General features: G+C 43.4%; 1 protein-coding gene across 10 annotated transcripts in view; it reads right to left on the reverse strand.

The window, feature by feature from the left end:
* The window catches only part of LOC106613666 (unconventional myosin-IXb), a 113,095-nt gene that overhangs the window by 40,242 nt on the left and 52,794 nt on the right, over positions 1 to 20,059 (reverse strand). For all 10 annotated transcript variants that reach the window (XM_082956776.1, XM_045687442.2, XM_082956778.1 and 7 more), the window contains exon 2: positions 17,872 to 18,778. In XM_082956776.1, the coding sequence (XP_082812902.1) occupies positions 17,872 to 18,711 (840 nt within the window). In that variant the 5' untranslated portion in view covers positions 18,712 to 18,778. The remainder of the gene's footprint in view (positions 1 to 17,871; positions 18,779 to 20,059) is intronic.

Raw genomic sequence — 20,059 nt, forward strand, 5'->3', positions numbered from 1 at the left:
TGAAAACAGCAGCTGAGAGACGGGGACGGGGGGGGGGGGGACGGACTCCTCACTCTCCCTGCCCCCTCCTTTCTTCTCTCTTGCAGAAGTCCAGGGGATGACACTAGTGAGATTGCTGAGGGTATGGGGAGACTGTTAGGTCTAGAAGCCTCCCCCCAGCCAGGGACACAAACCCAGCCCTGCCACCAGACTGAATGGGGAGCCCTGTTCGCGCACACAGGCAACAAAAGGCAGCCACAGGGGAAGTTGAGTCAGTGCATTTTAAATAGGAGCCACATTGTACAGGGAGCAGTCTGAATTTGATACAGTGGTGGTTGAATAGATTTAGAGGGGAGGGGGTCCTCAAAGAGGGGGTAAGATTCCTTACAGTGAACCGTTGACCCATTTCCACTGTTCCAGTAGACTGGCTGCCTGGGTATTATGCAGTCTTTACCTATTGCTCAATTTATGAGCAGAATTACACTCACTATATCAACTTAAGCTCCAGGATGAGTGCTGCTGGAAGAATAATAAACTACATTTTTTGAGGGCACAGAAAAGAGTTGGAACTTCATGAAAATAACTAAAACTTGAAGCAAATAGAGTGTAGAAGCAGGAGTTGACAGGGGGAGACGAAAAGTCTGTCTGAAATGTCGTCATCCGTGGCCAGGATTATGTGGTTTAACATGAACCTGTTAGACTCCTCTTTCCCAGGAGACTGCATCCTCATGCTAGTGTGTGTCAATGTCTGGTTGTGTGTGTGTCTAAATGTATGGTTGTGTGTGTGTGTGTGTGTGTTACTGGGGGGGGGGGGGCGATAACATTGACACAGGGCCAGGTTAAGGCACTGTCAGCTGGCATTGACCGCCCATCCGTCTGAATGGTGCCTAGTGTTGTCAAACGGTTGTCCCAGGGTGAAGGCTAGCAGACCCTGGGAACGTTCCCCTGTGCCTCAGCCTCTCCGCCATGGAGGGAATGCTAAATGTGTCACAGCATCATTCACATTCAAACATCCCTCTATGCAGCCTTTGTGATTGGTTGAGAGGCACATCAGTTAAGAGGAAGTGGCTCAAAGGCTTGGCTACCCAAGCAGAGTGAAATAAAGGCTGACCCCCCTTTTTGTTAAATGGAGAAAGAGGGGGTTAAGAGAAAGCAGATGAGAGAGAGCAAGGGGATTGGGGAACAGAGCGAGGAAAAGCAAAGGTAGAAGATCGAAAGAGGAAGAGAAAGGAGGGGGAGATGATTTTAAGATTCCACAGTGTTAAGCGAGAGTGTACACACACATTTAATATAGAACGCCTGACTGTCTTGACTGGCTCCTTTTTCTAGTGTTCCCTGGCAGCCGGCCCCCCTGTATATTTCCACTACAGAAGCCCAATGCTCAGTTCCCCATTCAGTCCCTTAGCGAGCCACCTCAGACTCTTACCACTTCTCCTTACTAATCACAGCCTTAGACGCTCATCGTTATTGTACGGACAGGCATCTCAGAAGAAAGATCCTTGGTTTACATGACTGATATTTGTTTCCCAGTATCACCGCCAGGCTCTGACCTCACAACCACTTGGCTACATGCACAATAGATTCCTAAGCTGCTTATTACGACAAACATATCCACACTCATTGGGAATGCATTGACAGTAACAAAATCAGGCTTTATCTGCGTAACCTATAACTGGAGGCTGATATGTGATAGCACCAATACTGTAACACCACAACAACCAAATGGTACTTACAAGAATAAATGACAAAACACTAATGTAGGTCAGAGACACTGTGGGACATTCAGAGATATATATACATAAGTATTCAGACCCTTTGCTATGAGACTCAAAATTGAGCTCAAGTGCATTCTGTTTCCATTGATCATCCTTGAGATGTTTCTACAACGTTTCCACCTGTGGTAAATTCAATGGATTGGACATGATTTGGAAAGGCACCCACCTGTCTATATAAGGTCCCACAGATGACCGTGCATGTCAGAGCAAAAACCAAGCCATGAGGTCAAATGAATTGGCCAGAGCTCCGAGACAGGATTGTGTCGAGGTACAGATCTGAAGAATGGTAGCAAAAAAAATCTATACAGCATTGAAGGTCCCCAAGAACACAGTGGCCTCCATCATTCTTAAATGAAAGAAGTTTGGAAACACCAAGACACTTCCTAGAGCTGGCCGCCCGGCCAAACCGAGCAATCGGGGGAGAAGGGCCTTGGTCAGGGATGTGACCAAGAACACGATGCTCACTCTGACAGAGTGAGATGGGAGAACCTTCCAGAAGGACAACCATCTCATCAGCACTCTACCAATCAGGCCTTTATGGTAGAGTGGCCAGACAGAAGCCACTCCTCATTAAAAGGCACATGACACAACCTTGCTTGGAGTTTGCCAAAAGGCACCTAAAGGACTCTGCCCATGAGAAACAAGATTATCTGGTCTGATGAAACCAAGATTTTACTCTTTGGCCTGAATGTCAAGTGTCATGTCTGGAGGAAACCTGGCACCATCCCTACGGTGAAGCATGGTGGTGGCAGCATCATGCTGTGGAGATGTTTGTCAGCGGCATGGACTGGGAGACTAGTCAGGATCGAGGGAAAGATGAATGGAGAAAAGTACAGAGGGATCTTTGATGAAGTCCTGAGCACTCTGGAGCAGGTTCTCAGACTGGGACAAAGGTTCACCATCCAACAGGACAACGACCCTGAGCACACAGCCAAGACAACACAGAAGTAGCTTCGGGACCAGTCTCTGAAAGTCCTTGAGTGGGCCAGCCAAAACCCGGACTTCAACCCGATCGAACATCCCTGGAAAAACCTGAAAATAGCTGTGCAGCAACACTCCCCATTCAACCTGACAGAGCTTGAGAGGATCTGCAGAGAAGAACGGGAGAAACTTGTCAAATACAGGTGTGCCAAGCGTGTAGCGTCATACCCAAGAATGCGAGGCTGTAATTGCTGCCAAAGGTGCTTCAACAAAGTATTGCATAAAAGGGTCTAAATACTTATGTAAATGTGACATTTCAGTATTACATTAATACATTTGCAAAAATATATTTTATAAATTAATAAAAAGTTTTTGCTTTGTCATTATAGGGTACAGTGTGTAAATTGTTTTTTGCCCCCCTCATCAATTTCATCCATTTTAGAAAAAGGCTGTAGCGTAGCAAAATGTGGAAAAAGTCAAGGGGTTCTAAAGCCTGCATGTCCCCCCCCACACACTCAACCAGTCCAAAGTCGACACACCTACTCTTTCAAGGGTTTTCCTTTATTTTTACTATGTTCTATATTGTAGAATAATAGTGAAGACATCAACATTATGGAATCATGTAGTAACCAAATAAGTGTTAAACAAATCAAAAGATTGTATATTTGAGATTCTTCAAAGTAGCCACCCTTTGCATTGACACCTTAGCACACTCTTGGCATTCTCTCAACCAGCTTCACGAGGTAGTCACCTGGAAAGCCTTTCAATTAACAGGTGTGCCTTGTTAAAGTTAGTGGCTTTTCTTTCCTTCTTAATGAGTTTGAGCCAATCAGTTGTGTTGTGAAAAGGTAGGGTTGGGTATACTGAAGATGGTATTTTACCAAATAGGGCTAACTCCACATTATGGCAAGAACAGCTCAAATAAGCAAAGAGAAACAACAGTCCATCATTACTTTAAGACATGAAGGTCAGTCAATCCAGAGAATTTAAAAGAACTTTGAAAGGTTCTTTAAGTGCAGTCACACGCAAAAACCATCAAGCGATATGATGAAGCTGGCTCTCATGAAGACCGCCACAAGAAAGGAAGACCCAGAGTTACCTCTGCTGCAGAGGATAAGTTCATTAGAGTCACCTCAGAAATTGCAGCCCAAATAAATGCTTCAGAGTTCAAGTAACAGACACATCAACTGTTCAGAGACTGCGTGAATCCGGCCTTCATGGTCGAATTACTGCAACACCAATAAGAAGAGAGACTTGCTTGGGCCAAGAAACATGAGCACTGGACATCAGACAGGTGGAAATTTGGTCCTTTGGTCTGAGGAGTCCAAATTTGAGATTTTTGGTTCCAACCACCGTGTATGTGAGACTCAAGAGTAGGTGAACGGATGATCCCCGCATGTGTGGTTCCCACCGTGAAACATAGAGGTGGTGGTGTGATGGTGCTTTGCTGGTGCCATGGTCTGATTTATTTTGAATTCAAAGCACACTTAACCAGCATGGCTACCACAGCATTCTGCAGCAATACGCCATCCCATCTGGTTTGCGCTTAGTGGGACTATCCTTTGTTTTTCAACAGGAAAATGACCCAACACACCTCCAGGCTGTATAAGGGCTATTTGACCAAGAAGGAGAGTGATGGAGTGCTGCATCAGATGACCTGGCCTCCACAAATTACCCTCAACCCAATTGAGATGGTTTGGGAGGACCGCAGAGTGAAGGAAAAGCATTCCAGGTGAAGCTGGTTGAGACAATGCCAAGAGTGTGCAACGCTGTCATCAAGGGTGGCTACTTTGAAGAATCTCAAAATATATTTTGATATATTTAACACTTTTGGTTACTAAATGATTCCTTATGTGTTATATCATAATGTTGACGTCGTCACTATTATTCTGAATGAGATGTGTCCAAACTTTTGACTGGTGGTAGTGAGTGAGTGAGTGAGTGAGTGAGTGAGTGAGTGAGTGAGTGAGTGAGTGAGTGAGTGAGTGAGTGAGTGAGTGAGTGAGTGAGTGAGTGAGTGAGTGAGTGAGGGGAGTGAGTGGAGTGAGTGAGAACCAATTGCTGCAATCAATTGGTTGTAACTTGGAATCAGATGTGTTGGTGAGGAAATATTCTGCATTTACAAAATGTCATGCTGTTTTCCTTGTTCTTGTTAAAGCTTTTAGAAAGTGTTTTTATTCGTGGAGAGAACTTTTAAAATGTCATCCTGAAATATAGGTGAAGCATGTCAAAGACAAAATGTCAGATGCCGAGAAAAAGGGCACCCTTGATAAAGATGATTAGAAAAAACGATGTACTCACTCAATGTATGTATGTATGTATGTACACACACACACACACACACACACACACACACACACACACACACACACACACACACACACACACACACACACACACACACACACACCAAAATGTCCGCTCCCACAGAAGGTGCTCTGGTCAGAGGGTGCGCTCGCCCCCACCAGCCCCGAGACGCAGGCAAGGCAATGCCCCAGGCCCAAAGGGATTTTCCAAGGGCGGGAAAAACCAAGCATGGAAGCGAGCGTACTCATAACTACCAGGACCAGCACACACCACTCTCAGCATGAAACCAAATCAGAAAACATAATTGAAAAACTAAATTATCCCTTCCCCACCCTCACCCCTGATTGGAGGACCTCAAACATTTATACTGTAGATAATTTTTCCAACACTCATCAATTCCACCCTTCAGACAGTCACAGATCAACCCATCTTTCACAATAAATCATAATTCTACAATTTCCTCTCGCAATGCATCCCTCCATTCTCCCATTGCGTCTCACTAGGGACCTCCATTTGCAACATTTCTGCCCAAATTGCTCCAAAAATAAACATTTTACCCAAAACCAATGATATTTCCTACTGACTGGTCCTTTAAGTCCCCCAGCAATACAGTTTGCAGGTCCAACAGCACCCAGATATTATGGCATAACCACCATTCCTGGACCTGACTCCAAAAACAAGCCACCGGTGGACAGTACCAAAAGACTGTTTCCGCATGGCAGTCTGCACCGGTCTGACTGTTGAATACCCCATATACTGAGCATTCTTTTTGTAGCAAGAATTGTTTTGTATATCAATTCATTAAGCCGATGCCATGGTATTGGGACATCAAATCTGTTCAACCATTTGTAATTTTATGTGGCATAGTTGCCAACCCTCTTGACCGTATGTGAAAATACATTTTACAATTTATAAAAAAAGTGATTAAGACATTTTTTATTTGTGACAAACTAATTCCTTTCTTTTTGTCTGTGGGACATTCAGAAGATAGTTAAATATAACTGCGCAACTCATCTTGTATGTTTGGCTTTGCTGCAGGTCATCTCTATGGCTAACCAGACAAAGGTCTCCAGGCACAGCTCAACTGAGCATCCAATCATTCATTTTGTTATGCAACTGTATGTGTTAGGCAGTGTTAGTGCTTAGAGAACATTGATGGGGATTCAGTACTGAAAGTGGCATGTGACAAGGGTCCCCCTGTTTGAATCACATCGAATTAGAATGATCAATTCTAACTCTGTGTGAATCACTATACATTGTGGGATATCATTGCACTGTAAAACTGTGCAGAAATCAATGCTGGAAAGAACAGCCCTATCTCAGATAAACACGTTAACAGAGCTTAGTAATCTTACAGACAAGCTGCACTCATTTGCCTTGAGTAGAAACTAAACAAAAAAGGGGTTGAATGCCAGCTCAGTGGAAATAAGAGATTTGATTGGAGAGGTCTCCGGTTAAATTGCTTAAACATGCATCTGCTCTACTGCAGTCAGAAGATGGCTAGCCACACATTAGTACAGGATCCAGTGTACTGGAGCCAGGCAGGGCTGCAGGGAGTCTCGCTCCAATGCCATGGTTCACCAGACTGGTCCCATTTCCAGGAGCCACACCCAGGGCACCATATCCAGATAGTCTGTGGTCAATTCCATGAATACTGTACAATTGGCCTGTTACATGAGAACCTGTGCTGGTAACTTGGAAAATAAGACACAGCCATTCATGTTCCTAACCAGTGAACAGAGTCAACTAGTATGGTGTGCAAGAATACAAATATGACCTAAAATATGAGCAAACAATCACATCCCTTGAGAGCTAGGCTAATTTGACATAGCCTAGCTCACAGTAGATGACTGACAAATTGCTAAGTAGCTGCTGATGAATGGCCAAAACAAAAGAACTGGTCTTACAGGAGCTGAGGCCATTGTGTGTCATGCCAGGGAGCCAGTTTCCCACACCACCAACCCACTGTAGTGCCACTGGGCATCCAGCCTAGCCAAATATAGCCAGGGAAGAGTGAAAATGCAGGCAGGCTGGGAGATAAACAATAGGCACACAGAATGGCCGCGACTCCTCTATACTTCCTGAGCAACAATGTGACATCTGTCGACACGCCTAGTGGGCTGATTGGCCAAAGGCGAGGGGAGGCTCCTGCAGCTAGCTCTTCCTGTAGCATAAAACTGCTGCTTCCTGTCAGAGTCTGCAGTTTTAGCCCACTAATAAGAGGTTCCTGTCTCTGGGCTTGGAGACGGTGTGTTGCATGGGGTGGGTATGGTTGGTTAGACTGGCTCAGAGTCAGGTAGAGGTTAAAACTTGGCTTAACTCTGGGCTTTCTGCTAGGCCGGCCCATCAGCCAATCAAATCAATGAACCAACTAATTTGTATTATCCAAGAAGAGGTCACATTTGAGTTGTTCCAATCTAACAGCATTTGGCTGGTGGCTGTCGTTGATTTCCCACCCTGACATCAATATTGCATTTTAAAAGCCTGTAATATTTAATGAAGCAACCTTTAATATAGACATGGAAAATTCAATACATCAGATTCTGTATATGAATAAAGACTTGCCAAAGTACCAACATTCAGCCTTTTGTCCCTCTGTACACCCTCTGACTTCTAGGAAGATTTTCTCCCACTTAACCCAAACATGTTTCCAAGTTTACCATCATTGTAAAGACCTAGTTATTTTGTTGCTTTGACAGTCATTTATTAAGATTATTTTGTTGTTCTGCGTAATAAAACGCAACACGTAAAGTGTTGATCCCATGTTTCATGAGCTGAAATAAAATTCCCCAGAAATATTCCAGGCACACAAAAGTAGTTTCTCAACAAAAAAAGAGCACAAATTTGAATACATCCCTGTTAGTGAGCATTTCTCCTTTATCAAGATAATCCATCCACCTGACAGGTGTGGCATATCAAGAAGCTGATTAAACAGCATGATCATTACACTTGTACCTTGTGCTGGGAAAAGTCTACTAAAATGTGCAGTTTTTCACACAAGACAATGCCACAGATGTCTCAAGTTTTTAGGGAGCGTGCAAATGGCATGCTGACTGCAGGAATATCCACCAGAGCTGTTGCCAGAGAATTTAATGTTCATTTCTCTACCATAAGCCACCTCTCCAACATCGTTTTAGAAAATTTGGCAGTATGTCCTTCCTGCCTCAAACGCAGACCACGTATATGGTGTCGTGTGGGTGAGAGTTTTTCTGATGTCAATGTTGTAAACAGAGTACCCCATTGTGGGCTGTGGGGTTATGGTATAAGCTATGGACAACAAACACCGTTGCATTTTTTAAATGGCCATTTGAATGCACAGAAATACACAGAAATACTGTGACGAGATCATGAGGCCCATTATCGTGCCATTCATCCACCGCCATCAACAATGTTTCAGCATGATAAAACACTGCCCCATGTCGCAAGGATCTGTAAACAATTCCCGGAAGCTGAAAATGTCCCAGTTCTTCCATGGCCTGCCACTGAGCATGTTTGGGATGCTCTGGATTGACATGTATGACAACGTGTTCCAGTTACCACCAATATCCTGCAACTTCACACAGCCATTGAAGAGTGGGACAACATTCCACAATCAACAGTCTGATCAACTCTATGTGAAGGATATATGTCTCGCTGCATGAGACTAATGGTGGTCACACCAGATACTGACTGGTTTTCTGATCCATGCCCCTACCTTTAAATAACAAAAAGGTATCTGTAGCCAACAAATGCATATCTGTATTCCAAGTCATGTGAAATCAATAGATTAGGGCCAAATGTATTTATTTCAATTGACTGATTTTCTTATATGAACTAATTCAGATAAATCTTCGAAATTGTTGCATGTTGCTTTTATATATTTTTTAAATGTGATTAGTGACTCATTTCATTAATGATTACACAAAAACAAGCTTATCTGAAATGTCAACAGAGCACTAAGCGTACCGCAAGCTTTATTTTATTAAAGCCTTTCACATTTAATTTAGCTTGTGTCATGCCAATTTTTGCTTTATAACTGTCACAGATGACCACAGGTTAATTCTCAAACAAGTTCCTTCGAGAAAGTAGCAGTGATCTTAACATGAGCTCGATGCTTATTATGGGATGTATTATGTTAGGAAACCTGACATTTTGGATATAACGTTAATGACATGTTAGAGAAACATCCCACTGAACGATTCAGAACATGAATAATCATATTTGTCTTGGTAAAAAAGCCTCTTATAACATAAGTGACATTTCCTCACAAAAGCACATTTTCGGACACCCTATAAACCAAACATTCGCTAGCTAGCTAACCAACAACCATAATGGATTTGAAAGACAAAAAGTGCTCATTGTGCAAATGTTTGTTTTTAATAAACATTGAGATAAAATATAGTTTACATGTTGTCAACAATAAGCCAACTCAGTTGGTTCGCCCCATAGCAACAAAACTGACTCGTGCGCAACTAAGTTCATTAAGTTGAACTTCTGCTCCTTATGACAGAATGTTAATATTAGGTGAAATCAAAAGTTACTCATTTCATGGAACGGCATATACATTAAGCCATAGAAATGTTTTTATGCAAAAACTTCACTCACAGACAGAGTAAAGATAAAGAAAGGGTGACAGTCTGGCTGGCTAAGGCTAGGTCTCAGACTGGAGGCTGAGGGGAGGAGCGGTGGTGGGTAGATGGCTAGCTTCCTGAGCCCAGGGCTGAATTCACACAGTGATATTTGAGCTACAATGATGTCATGCAGTGACCAGCCCAGAGCAAAACCTGCAGTACTACAAACTCTCCTGCAGAGGGATAGGAACCTTTGCTGCACTCGACAAAAAACCCAACAATAAGTGTACTCTTGCATGTTATATTACAAGATTAACTGAGTTGATCTGAAAGTCTAAGCTAATAATACTGGAGTGCCGTGAGAACACTGTCAGCACGCAGTATACTGTTTAGACTTGACTTGCAGATCTAGAGATGGTGTGTACTGATAATCACCCAGTGGTTATTCGCAGTAAAATAAACCTTCAATCTACTTCTCAGTGTCAAAAGTATGCAAGCCAAAAATACCTCAGAGTTCAAACGTTCTACTGCAATTGTTTATGTTCAAGTCTTAGCCCTGCAGTGAGAATACGACACCTGAATAAAAGAAAAGGAGCAGTGACATCTTCCTGTATCAGGCTCTCTTTGTAAGAGGGAACAGTCTAAAATAGCTCTTCAAAGCACATGAGAACACACAGGTGAAACACAGTGGTACCTGTATAACCAGTTGTGTGAACAAATCAAGTTTTAGAGCAGGCTTTCAGTTTGTGTACATTGGACAATCTGAGGCAGGAGACTGCAAGGCCCTACAGAGGGTAGTGAGTACAGCCCAGTACGCACTACCTATCATCCAGGACCTGTCAGAGGAAGGCCCTAAAAATTGTCAAAGAAGCCAGCCACCAAAGTCAGTCTGTTCTGTTGCCGCACGGAAAGAGGTACCGGAGTGCCAAGTTTAGGACCAAAAGGCCCCTGAACAGCAGCTACCCCAAAGCCATAAGATTGCTTAACAGTTCATGAAACAACTACCCAGACTTTTTGCTTTTCACCTACATGTACATAGTACTTCAAATCAATCACCTAACCAAACCAAAATGTAGATATTAGCTCAATCACCCAACTACCTCATACTCCAGTACAGGGGTCCCCAAACCTTTTCACTCTAGGCCCCCATTACAGCATTAGGGAACATCCACCCCCACACGTCTATATTTCTATGGGCACAAGCACTGTTCATGACAAACTATTCTCAGCCTTTTTGTTGGAGAGAATTTTGCAGCTAATTTTCTATAAAAAAATTTGCCATGTTTAGTGTGATATGAGTGACAAAAAAAAAAAAATCTAAATCTATTTGCTAAAAACTTGTGTCTCAGGCTATTGGCAGTAGGTGCACCCGATTCAACTGCCCTGCGCCAGGTAGGCAAACTGTTGCCATTTTGAACCATTTCATGTGTCTGAAGGTACAAACGCTGCCTCCCCGTCGGGCCCAGAGAGCAAATCAAGTGCACTATAGGCCTACCGCTGGCCAATCAGATGGCTCAGATGACCGTGTCTGCAGTAACATAGCCGGCATAAAAGAAAGCTACAGCAAAGTTGATACTGTGAGATTTCAAAACCATGACTAGACAGACTGTCAACGAATACAGCAAAGAGCTGCTGATTCATGACTGAGTTCACTTTGTATTCAACACTTTTATAAGCCATAAAATGTGCGTTCTTCCCATTTCCACTTAGTGCTACAACATGCACTGCAGCAGTAACAAATGAATAGGAAAGTACATCTATAGGCTTGCGTTGTTGTTGTTGTTGTTGTTGTTGTTGTTGTTGTTGTTAGCGGCTTGGGTCTTTCTTAATATCAAGGAATATTTCACTTTCTCTGTTCATAGGAATAACATGAATTTGTGCATGAGGCAGAAATATTGCGGCGCAACTTGAGTTTGGCCATCAGCTGGAAGGCCGTGTCCCTTTTTGGTCAGAGTCAGTGGAGGAAAGCGAAGGGATGTTGAGAGGCAGACCACTGCTGCCCTCTCCCTCAGCTGAGACTGACCATCAGATGCAGGAACAATCAGCCCAGTAAAATAAAAAGCTAATTATTTCAAATGTATGCTCCCTCAGCTGTGCTTCACAAGTAGTACAACAGATCTATTACAGGTGTGATCATATAGCCTACCTTAAATTTTAAAATATATCAATGGGGCAAAAAATGTCCCGAACAATGCATTGGCAGGGAAATTCAAGCAACACCAATCTGCGGTGATAATGTATTTGGCCTATAGCTCACTGCACAAACCTAATTGCAAAAAAATTCAAACACGTTTCCCTTTACTGTGGCAATTGTGATCGAATCAATGTAATATTAGCCAGTTTCAATGCAACATACCAAAACAAACTGCAAGAGATTTTGTTGTTGGCAGAATGCATCGGAGTAGGATTCTATTGCATTGACAGTCTACTCTATACAGACCGGTGCGGCAAAACAGCAGAGCTACAGTAGGATTACATGCAAATAGACCATTGCCATATATAGTGAGGGGGGAAATTATTTGGTCCCCTGCTGATTTTGTATGCTAGCCCACTGACAAAGAAATGATCAGTCTATAATTTTAATGGTAGGTTTATTTGAACAGTGAGACAGAATAACAAAAAAATCCAGAAAAACGCATGTCAAAAATGTTATACATTGATTTGCATTTTAATGAGGGAAATAAGTATTTGACCCCCTCTCAATCAGAAAGATTTCTGGCTCACAGGTGTCTTTTATACAGGTTACGAACTGAGATTAGATCAAGGCAGCTGGGACCATAGTCACCAAGAAAACAATTGGTAACACACTACGCCGTGAAGGACTGAAATCTTGCAGGGCCCGCAAGGTCCCCCTGCTCAAGAAAGCACATATACATGCCCGTCTGAAGTTTGCCAATGAACATCTGAATGATTCAGAGGACAACTGGGTGAAAGTGTTGTGGTCAGATGAGACCAAAATGGAGCTCTTTGGCATCAACTCAACTCGCCGTGTTTGGAGGAGGAGGAGGAATGCCCCTCACTGTATGGATGTGCCATTTACTTTGAACTGGACTGTGTTTAAAGCATGAGCGGTCATGAGTAGATGGGCTTGTTTGAGATCAAAGCAAGAGCTGCATGTAGCCACATGTGCACATAGCTCATATCCTTTGCTAGTTAGTGAGTTATTAGCCCAGTTATTTTTGTCAGCAATAGGGGAGGATTGCTTTCTACAAGAGCACAAAACATGTACATTTCTAGACATCTTTGAATAAGCTAAGTAGCCAGTAGGCAGAGGCTAGCATAATTTGTCTGATTCTCTGTAATAATGTTATGGGAATAATAATGATTTTTTTAAAATTGTAAAGTGGTTTCTTGCATCACGCAACACAACCTTTTCATTCACCTCCTTGTCTGAAGGACAAGTAGAGAAACAGGTTTATGTCAAGCCCTGCATGTTTTTTTTTTCTTCAAAAGTCTCATGGAATGTAGTCCTACATTGAACACAACACATTGGCTGCTACTGTAGACTGAATGATAGAACAGCTATTTCCATGTTAAAATGTTATGGGATGCATTTTCTCCATTGTTTGATGGCAGCCAATCTGGTAGGCCTATATTACGATCAAATAGCCACATTAGCCTACATGTCCACTTAAAACTAACTTAAAAAGGATACATCCTCAGTGTTCACAGAAAACACGCACTGGAAGTTGCCCAGAATTTTCACAACGTTCAAGTTGGCGCTCAGCAGACCTGAAATCTGCTCAGTGCCAGAGAAAATTAGAGGGAGCATTGTTTCACGGTAAAGTCTAAAGTTGTATTCGGCTAATGTGACAAATCCACATTTTTTTTGAAGTTCAGATGAACTCAGAGGCCGTTGCGTAGTCGAGCAAATCCAATTTTATTTGTCACATACTTCATACCTAATAGGTGTAGACTAACAGTGAAATGCTTACAGGACCTTCCCAACAATGCAGAAAAAGATAAAGAGAAAAACGGCAGAAAAAAAAGAAAGGGAATAAATACACAATGAGTAATGATAAATTGGCTATACACACACAGGGTACCAGTACGGAGTCGATGTGCTGGGGGACGAGGTAGTTGAGGTAGATATGTACATATAGGTAGGGATAAAGTGACTGGGCAACGGGATAGCGGTAAATGATTGAGTTGTGTTCAAGAGGTAAATGTTGAATGCTGTCTGAACGCTAAGGTAGTCCACAAGGCACACTGTAGTTTAAAGAGTCACGCTACACGCCAATGATCTCACCTTATCAAAACGCAACCAAAGCTGAAGAGATTCCTCATAGCTTCAGCGGCCAGACAGAGAGAAAACACAGTTCACTTTTTACCCATTGTAACTTGGACTGCCTCCAAGAAAAAAAGAGCCAATGCCAAAATGTAAAGATTGAAAGCAACCTCATATTTAAGTCATTAGTTGGAATTGGACTCGTTGGAAGAGGAAACGGCAAAACTTGTCTGAAAAACAGGAAGAATACAGAACATAACTTCTAAGATATTACATCCTCTGTAAAATGTATTTTCACGTCAGCCATCATGTGGGCTTGTTGCAGAACGTTTGCTATGCCTTCTAAAAAACCTTGCAGAGCCTTCTGCAAGAGCAAGAGGAAACGTTGTGTGTGTGTGTGCGCGAGTGTGGGTGTTTGCGCAGGTCTGTGTGCTTTACCGAAGGGCTGGTAAGGCTGTTACGGAGGAGCCAGGATAGAGCATCTGGTCCTGGCTCAGTCCTGCAGGAATTGGGTCTTGGTTGTTTCACAGGCCAGTCTAAGTCTGCCCGTCAGACCACAGGCCTGGGGAAGCAGTAGGGCAGTCTGGAGCAGAGAGACAGAACCAGCCTCATCCAGCCTGCCAAAGCAACAAGGACTGCTGATTGAGGGGAAAATCTCCAGTTCTCTCCAACCAAAGCCTTGGGACCATCTATTCATCTTGCTGCTGCCTCAGAACATTGCACAGTTACTAGTCTCTCCTGTAAAAGGATCATGAGGCATTGCAGAGAGCTGAAAGTTTGACAGATAGTATGCCAGATACTGTATTCTATTCTGCCCACTCTGCAGTGCAGTGAATTGACCAGACCAGTTGACATTTACACAGAAATACTGCCATTCTAGTGTGAAACCAGAATGAACACTGTTAGAATTCAAGGGGGTCTGAGAATTTAATACCGATAAGTTACAATGCTGCATTTACTTCCAATAAACTGCATTCCTCCTGAGGCCTTTAACAGTTTGTGACCTATTTTTAGCCACATTACTGAGGCATAAAACAGATGTGAGAGGGATTTGCTACCATATTAGAACTGGGGCCCATTAGTTACAAACACCAAAGCAGCCCTTGCTCCACACTCATTTACAACCAATGACCAGTGTGTGTGATATCTGGGTTAGACATTTGGCAATTCTGCTGAGTTGTGTGTCTCTAATCTAACCCAGAACCCTATACCAACTGAGCCACACAGGACCATTGATCTGAGCGTGTGTTAAAGGCAGGGCTTGGAGTTCTGCTAGCTGGTATGTGGGGCTCCCGGGGGGCGCAGAAGTCTAAAGCACTGCATCTCAGTGCTAGAGGCGTCACTACAGACCCTGGTTTGATTCCAGGCTGAATCACAACCGGACGTGATTGGGAGTCCCATAGGGCGGCGCACAATTGGCCCAGTGTCGTCTCGGTTAGTGTTTGGCCGGGGTAGGCCGTCATTGGAAATAAGAATTTGTTCTTAACCGACTTGCCTAGTTAAATAGAAATGTGTATTGGGATGTCCAGGTGGACTCAGAGGTGACATGGTGCCTGGGGCCCAGAGAAGAGCATGCCTGTCCTCCTGTGATCACCGACTGACTCAGCCCGATTACCATCTCTAACAGGAAGTGCTTCATAACGTCACATGACCAGGGGCCCAGAGTTCACTGACAACACATGACTCACACGGAACCCAAACCGGCTGTGCTCGTGCGCCATCGTGTGTAAATGTATTTTGTCCCCCTACACCAAACGCGATCAAGACACGCAGGTTAAAATATCAAAACAAACTCTGAACCAATTACATTAATTTGGGGACAGGTCGAAAAGCATAAAACATGAATGGCAATTTAGCTAGCTAGCTTGCACTTGCTAGCTCATTTGTCCTATTTAGCTAGCTTGCTGTTGCTAACTAATTTGTCCTGAGATATAAAACATTCAGTTGTTATTTTACCTGAAATGCACAAGGTCCTCTACTCTGACAATTAATCCACACATAAAACGGTCAACCGAATCGTTTCTAGTCACCTCTCCTCCTTCCAGGCCTTTTCTTCATTGAATTTAGTGATTGGCATCTAAACTTTCATAGAATTACCACGAAAACCGACAACACAGTTCATCTTTCAAATCACCCACGTGGGTATAAACAATGAAGAGATGGGAGAGGCAGGACTTGCAGTGCGATCTGCGTCACAAATAGAACTGACTTCTATTTTAGCCCGCGAGCAGTGTGGGTGCAATGATCAAATAATATAAATCTCTAAATTTAATAATATAGATCTCTAAAAGCACACGACACGAGCGGTGTAGTCAGCCTGTCAGGCCACAGGTCAAATAGGCTACATCCCGCAGTGTTAAGATCATAACTACAATCCTACTTGTGATGTAAAAAAAGGCTACACCTCTGTGTGTGTGTAAACAACTCAGTCACCTGATCCAAAACACTGATTCACAGGCACACACAATTTGCTCTATGCGGATTGTTGTTCCCTTGTTGCAACTTGTATTATAGTAGGCCTAAACTTGATTGATTCAAATTTTTCCAATTATAGGTAATGAATGGTAGCCATTGTTCTGCAATAACGTGAGTGATCCAATTAGAATGTACAATTTGATTTTGCTCTAGACCACAAGATGGAACATAATGAACCACATGGGAGCTCTAAGTTAATCAGAGATATTCTAAAGCTGGTGTCTAGAAAGTATTTCCATGAGCTTTCCTTTAGTATGCACAGCTGTTCAACATAACTGACAATGACTCCTGGTCAAGGGCCTGATCGTCGCTCTATTCTCACACGACATGACTCATTGATATGCAACAGAGGGGGTATATCACAAAGCAGGATCACTGAGCAAAAACATTCAGATATAGCAGCTTGTCATCTTCCAGAAAGCCAAAGTTGAATGCGTAAACATCATAATTTAAGTAAATCTTTCTTCAGGACATAGAACATTTGGAGTTGTTTGAGAATATTTAGAAACATTTTTAAAGGGTTAAACTGATGCCTGGGATAATATCTCCACATCTTCTTTCATTTCTTCCTTTTGCACACATCTACACCAGCCTCAGATCCTCTTTCAGGTCACATGACGGACGACTAACAGATCTCCAACTCCTGGCTCAAGGAAAACACATTTGACAAATGGCGCATCTCAAAAGTCCTCTTCTCTGGAAGAACTAGGTTTGATGCTCTTCAATAATATGCATGTGGACAGAGTGCAGGCTCATGCATCTTGACAAGATTAGTCACCTGTGAAGAGGAATCATCTGCCTTGGGAATGAGATCTCAGCTAAAAACATTTCACATTGGGTTTAATTCCCTGCTAACCTTGACTGAGACTGGACAAATAATGGGGAATGAGTGTTCACATACACATTTTTACATTTTTAGTAATTTAGCAGACGCTCTTATCCAGAGCGACTTACAGTAGTGAATGCATACATTTCATACATTTTTTTTGTTTTTTTGTACTGGCCCCCCGTGGGAATCGAACCCACAACCCTGGCGTTGCAAACACCATGCTGACGTTGCAAACACCATGCTCTACCAACTGAGCCGGACAGAAAAAGTGAGTCAGAAACACACATCCTTAGCCCCATTGCAACCACACAGACATCCTGCTAGAAGAGGTGTGATATTAGGTATGAGCTCCAACTTCATTGCACATTAGTGATTGGATAAAAAAATAAGATACCGTTACCGATCACAATATTTTTGGGGGACGATATTATATCACAATATTTTTTTACTTGCTAGGTAGTGTTAGCTAGCGCTAGTCGGCTGTACCTGCGCCAAAACTCCGGTATTTTCATCCTATAGCCTTTCGCCATCTTTTTAAATAGTGAGCCAACATGTTTTCGGCCCTTTTATTTCCATGACGTATCAAAACAAAATGTTCTAATGCTATCTTGTCGCTCTGCAGCAGACATAGCCTTTAGTGAGCAAAATGTTTGGAACATCAAATAAAAAAATCTGTATCGAATCGCAATACATATAGAATGGTGAGAATTGTAGTACATATGTGGCACCTAAGTATCACAATATCATCGTATCGTGAGGTCCCTGGCAATTCCCAGCCCTATTGCACATGCGTACAAAAAGTCTTACCTCCAGCACAGGCCCAGCACCCAGGATGGTCCTCTCCACTCCACTGGCGTAGCCCTTCTGGCTGAGGGCCGTCAGACAGTGGATGAGGAAGTTGGTGCTCTGCGTCTTCCCTGAGCCGCTCTCCCCAGAGATAACGATGCACTGGTTTACCCTCTTTCTTAGCATGGCGTAGTAGGCCACGTCCGCGATGGCAAAGATGTGCGGCTCCAGTTTCCCCAGCTGGTGGTTCTCGTACATCTTGACGTACTTGGGGTTGTAGATGGGAAGGAACTTGAAGGGGTTGATGGCAATGAGGATAGATCCGGCGTAGGTGTAGATCTTTTTCTTGTGGAAGCGGTTGCGCAGGTTATCCAGGATGCTGCTCTCATTGAGCACCGGGAGGTTACACAGGTCATTAAAGTCCTCCTGGCGCGGGGGGAGGAAGCCTCTGGCCGCCAGCCTCTGTGCCTCCTGCTCCTTGCAGAGGGCGGGAAGGTGGACGTAGTGGATGGTGCCGTCGCGGTTCCTCTCCTGGAGGACGAAGTAGAAGCCCTCGCTCTGGGGGTGCTGCTCCTGGGCCTTGCGAGGCCACAGCAGGACCCTCTGGACGGGGAGGTCCCCCGACTCCAGCACCCACTCCTCCCCGCCGCACTCCTTCACCTCGGCCAGCACGTAGAGGCGCTGTGGGTCCACACCCAGGGCCGAGGCTGCGTCCTGGATGACTGAGGCAGCCGTGGCCTCCTTGGGCACCTTGAGGGAACAGCAAGGTGGGCAGTCCGCTGAGAGCCGTGGGTAAACCTGCAGGTTGTAGGCCCGTCCATCTTTGCTAGCTGCTCCGCCTTCACCATCATTGACACTCATTCTGGGGCAGGTGTAGTCGCCTCAGCATGCCGTCCACACTGCCTTCTGTTCTCTCACCACCCAGCACCTGGGGAGCACAGGAAGACAATTGTGTTCAGAGACAGTTTTACATTGAAGCTCATATGGTGAAAAAAAACTGAAGCTGACAAAGCAACAAGAGCTGTGGTGCAAACGGTTAGCCACATCTACGTTAAAAGTGCCAAACGACCCTGTGTGGGATAAAGTCATCAATTAAGAATAGTTTAATTTAGGCTAAATGAAAGACATTGAGCTATTCCAGATTGTGGAAGTTTCCCATTGCAGCCTCGCAAAAGGTCTAAACAGTTTGCCACAATGGCATTATGCCTGTGTTTCAAAATGCTAACAAATGGGTTGGTTTTAAACAAAAGACTCACAGCCCACAGGGAAAGCTTGGATTGAGCATTTTGAGTGTGTATAAACTCCAAACGTCTGTGTCTTTGACTAAGCTGTTGAAGAGTGAACATGTGACTTGCATCACAGCACATAGGCAGGCAGTTGAAAACATGGTTCTGAATTATTTTTTTGTTAAAAAGATCCTTCAACTATTTGATTCAAGCAATTTACACTACCATCAAGGGAATTCTACATCCTTCCCTCCACTTAATGGTTGAGTAATATCAATACAATAACAAAACTCAGAGCTAAGATTATTGTATGGGACAATATTCAAAAGTTTGAGAAACATAATTAGAAAAATACAACCGAGTAAAATGTATTTATTGGTTTCTTTAAATTTTGATAATAGATGAACATGCAATGCATTTAAGGTTCTTTGTTCAAGTAAAAATCTATATTTATTTTAAGGTTATGTCATTAGAAGCTGACTAAATATAGGCTATACCAAGGGGTAGGGGCCAGTACAACCAAACTGTTGACTGATATTCAAGTTTGACTTTCAGTTTTGTGCTACTGTCCATCTGACACTAATGTTCTGGTTTTCTGCATCTAGAACCCAGCCTAAAATCTCCCTGACCAAGTTGGCCTACATTTGATTTCCCTCAATGGAATTTCCAGATTTTCCACTAGTGAGAATTTGGGTTCATTGGACACAGATCAGACACCCATGCATGGCCTAAATGTGAGAAGTTAATGGGATGATAATAATGACTCATGTTTCAACATCACTACAGTAGCCGTCACGTGAAAGGCCTACTCTAAAAATAGCACCACCACAGAAACTTTACTGTTAGCAGGAAAGGTCGAATGAACTTGTCACCTCAGCATCTGCCTCCAAATTAGGGCTGACCCCAATTAGTCGACTGGGTGATTGTTTGGTATTAAGCTGTTGGTCGACCGAGATTGTATATGTTACTGCTCAACCAACACA

The sequence above is a fragment of the Salmo salar genome, chromosome 10 (assembly GCF_965601325.2).
Source record: "Salmo salar chromosome 10, fSalSal1, whole genome shotgun sequence".
Lineage (NCBI taxonomy): Eukaryota > Metazoa > Chordata > Actinopteri > Salmoniformes > Salmonidae > Salmo > Salmo salar.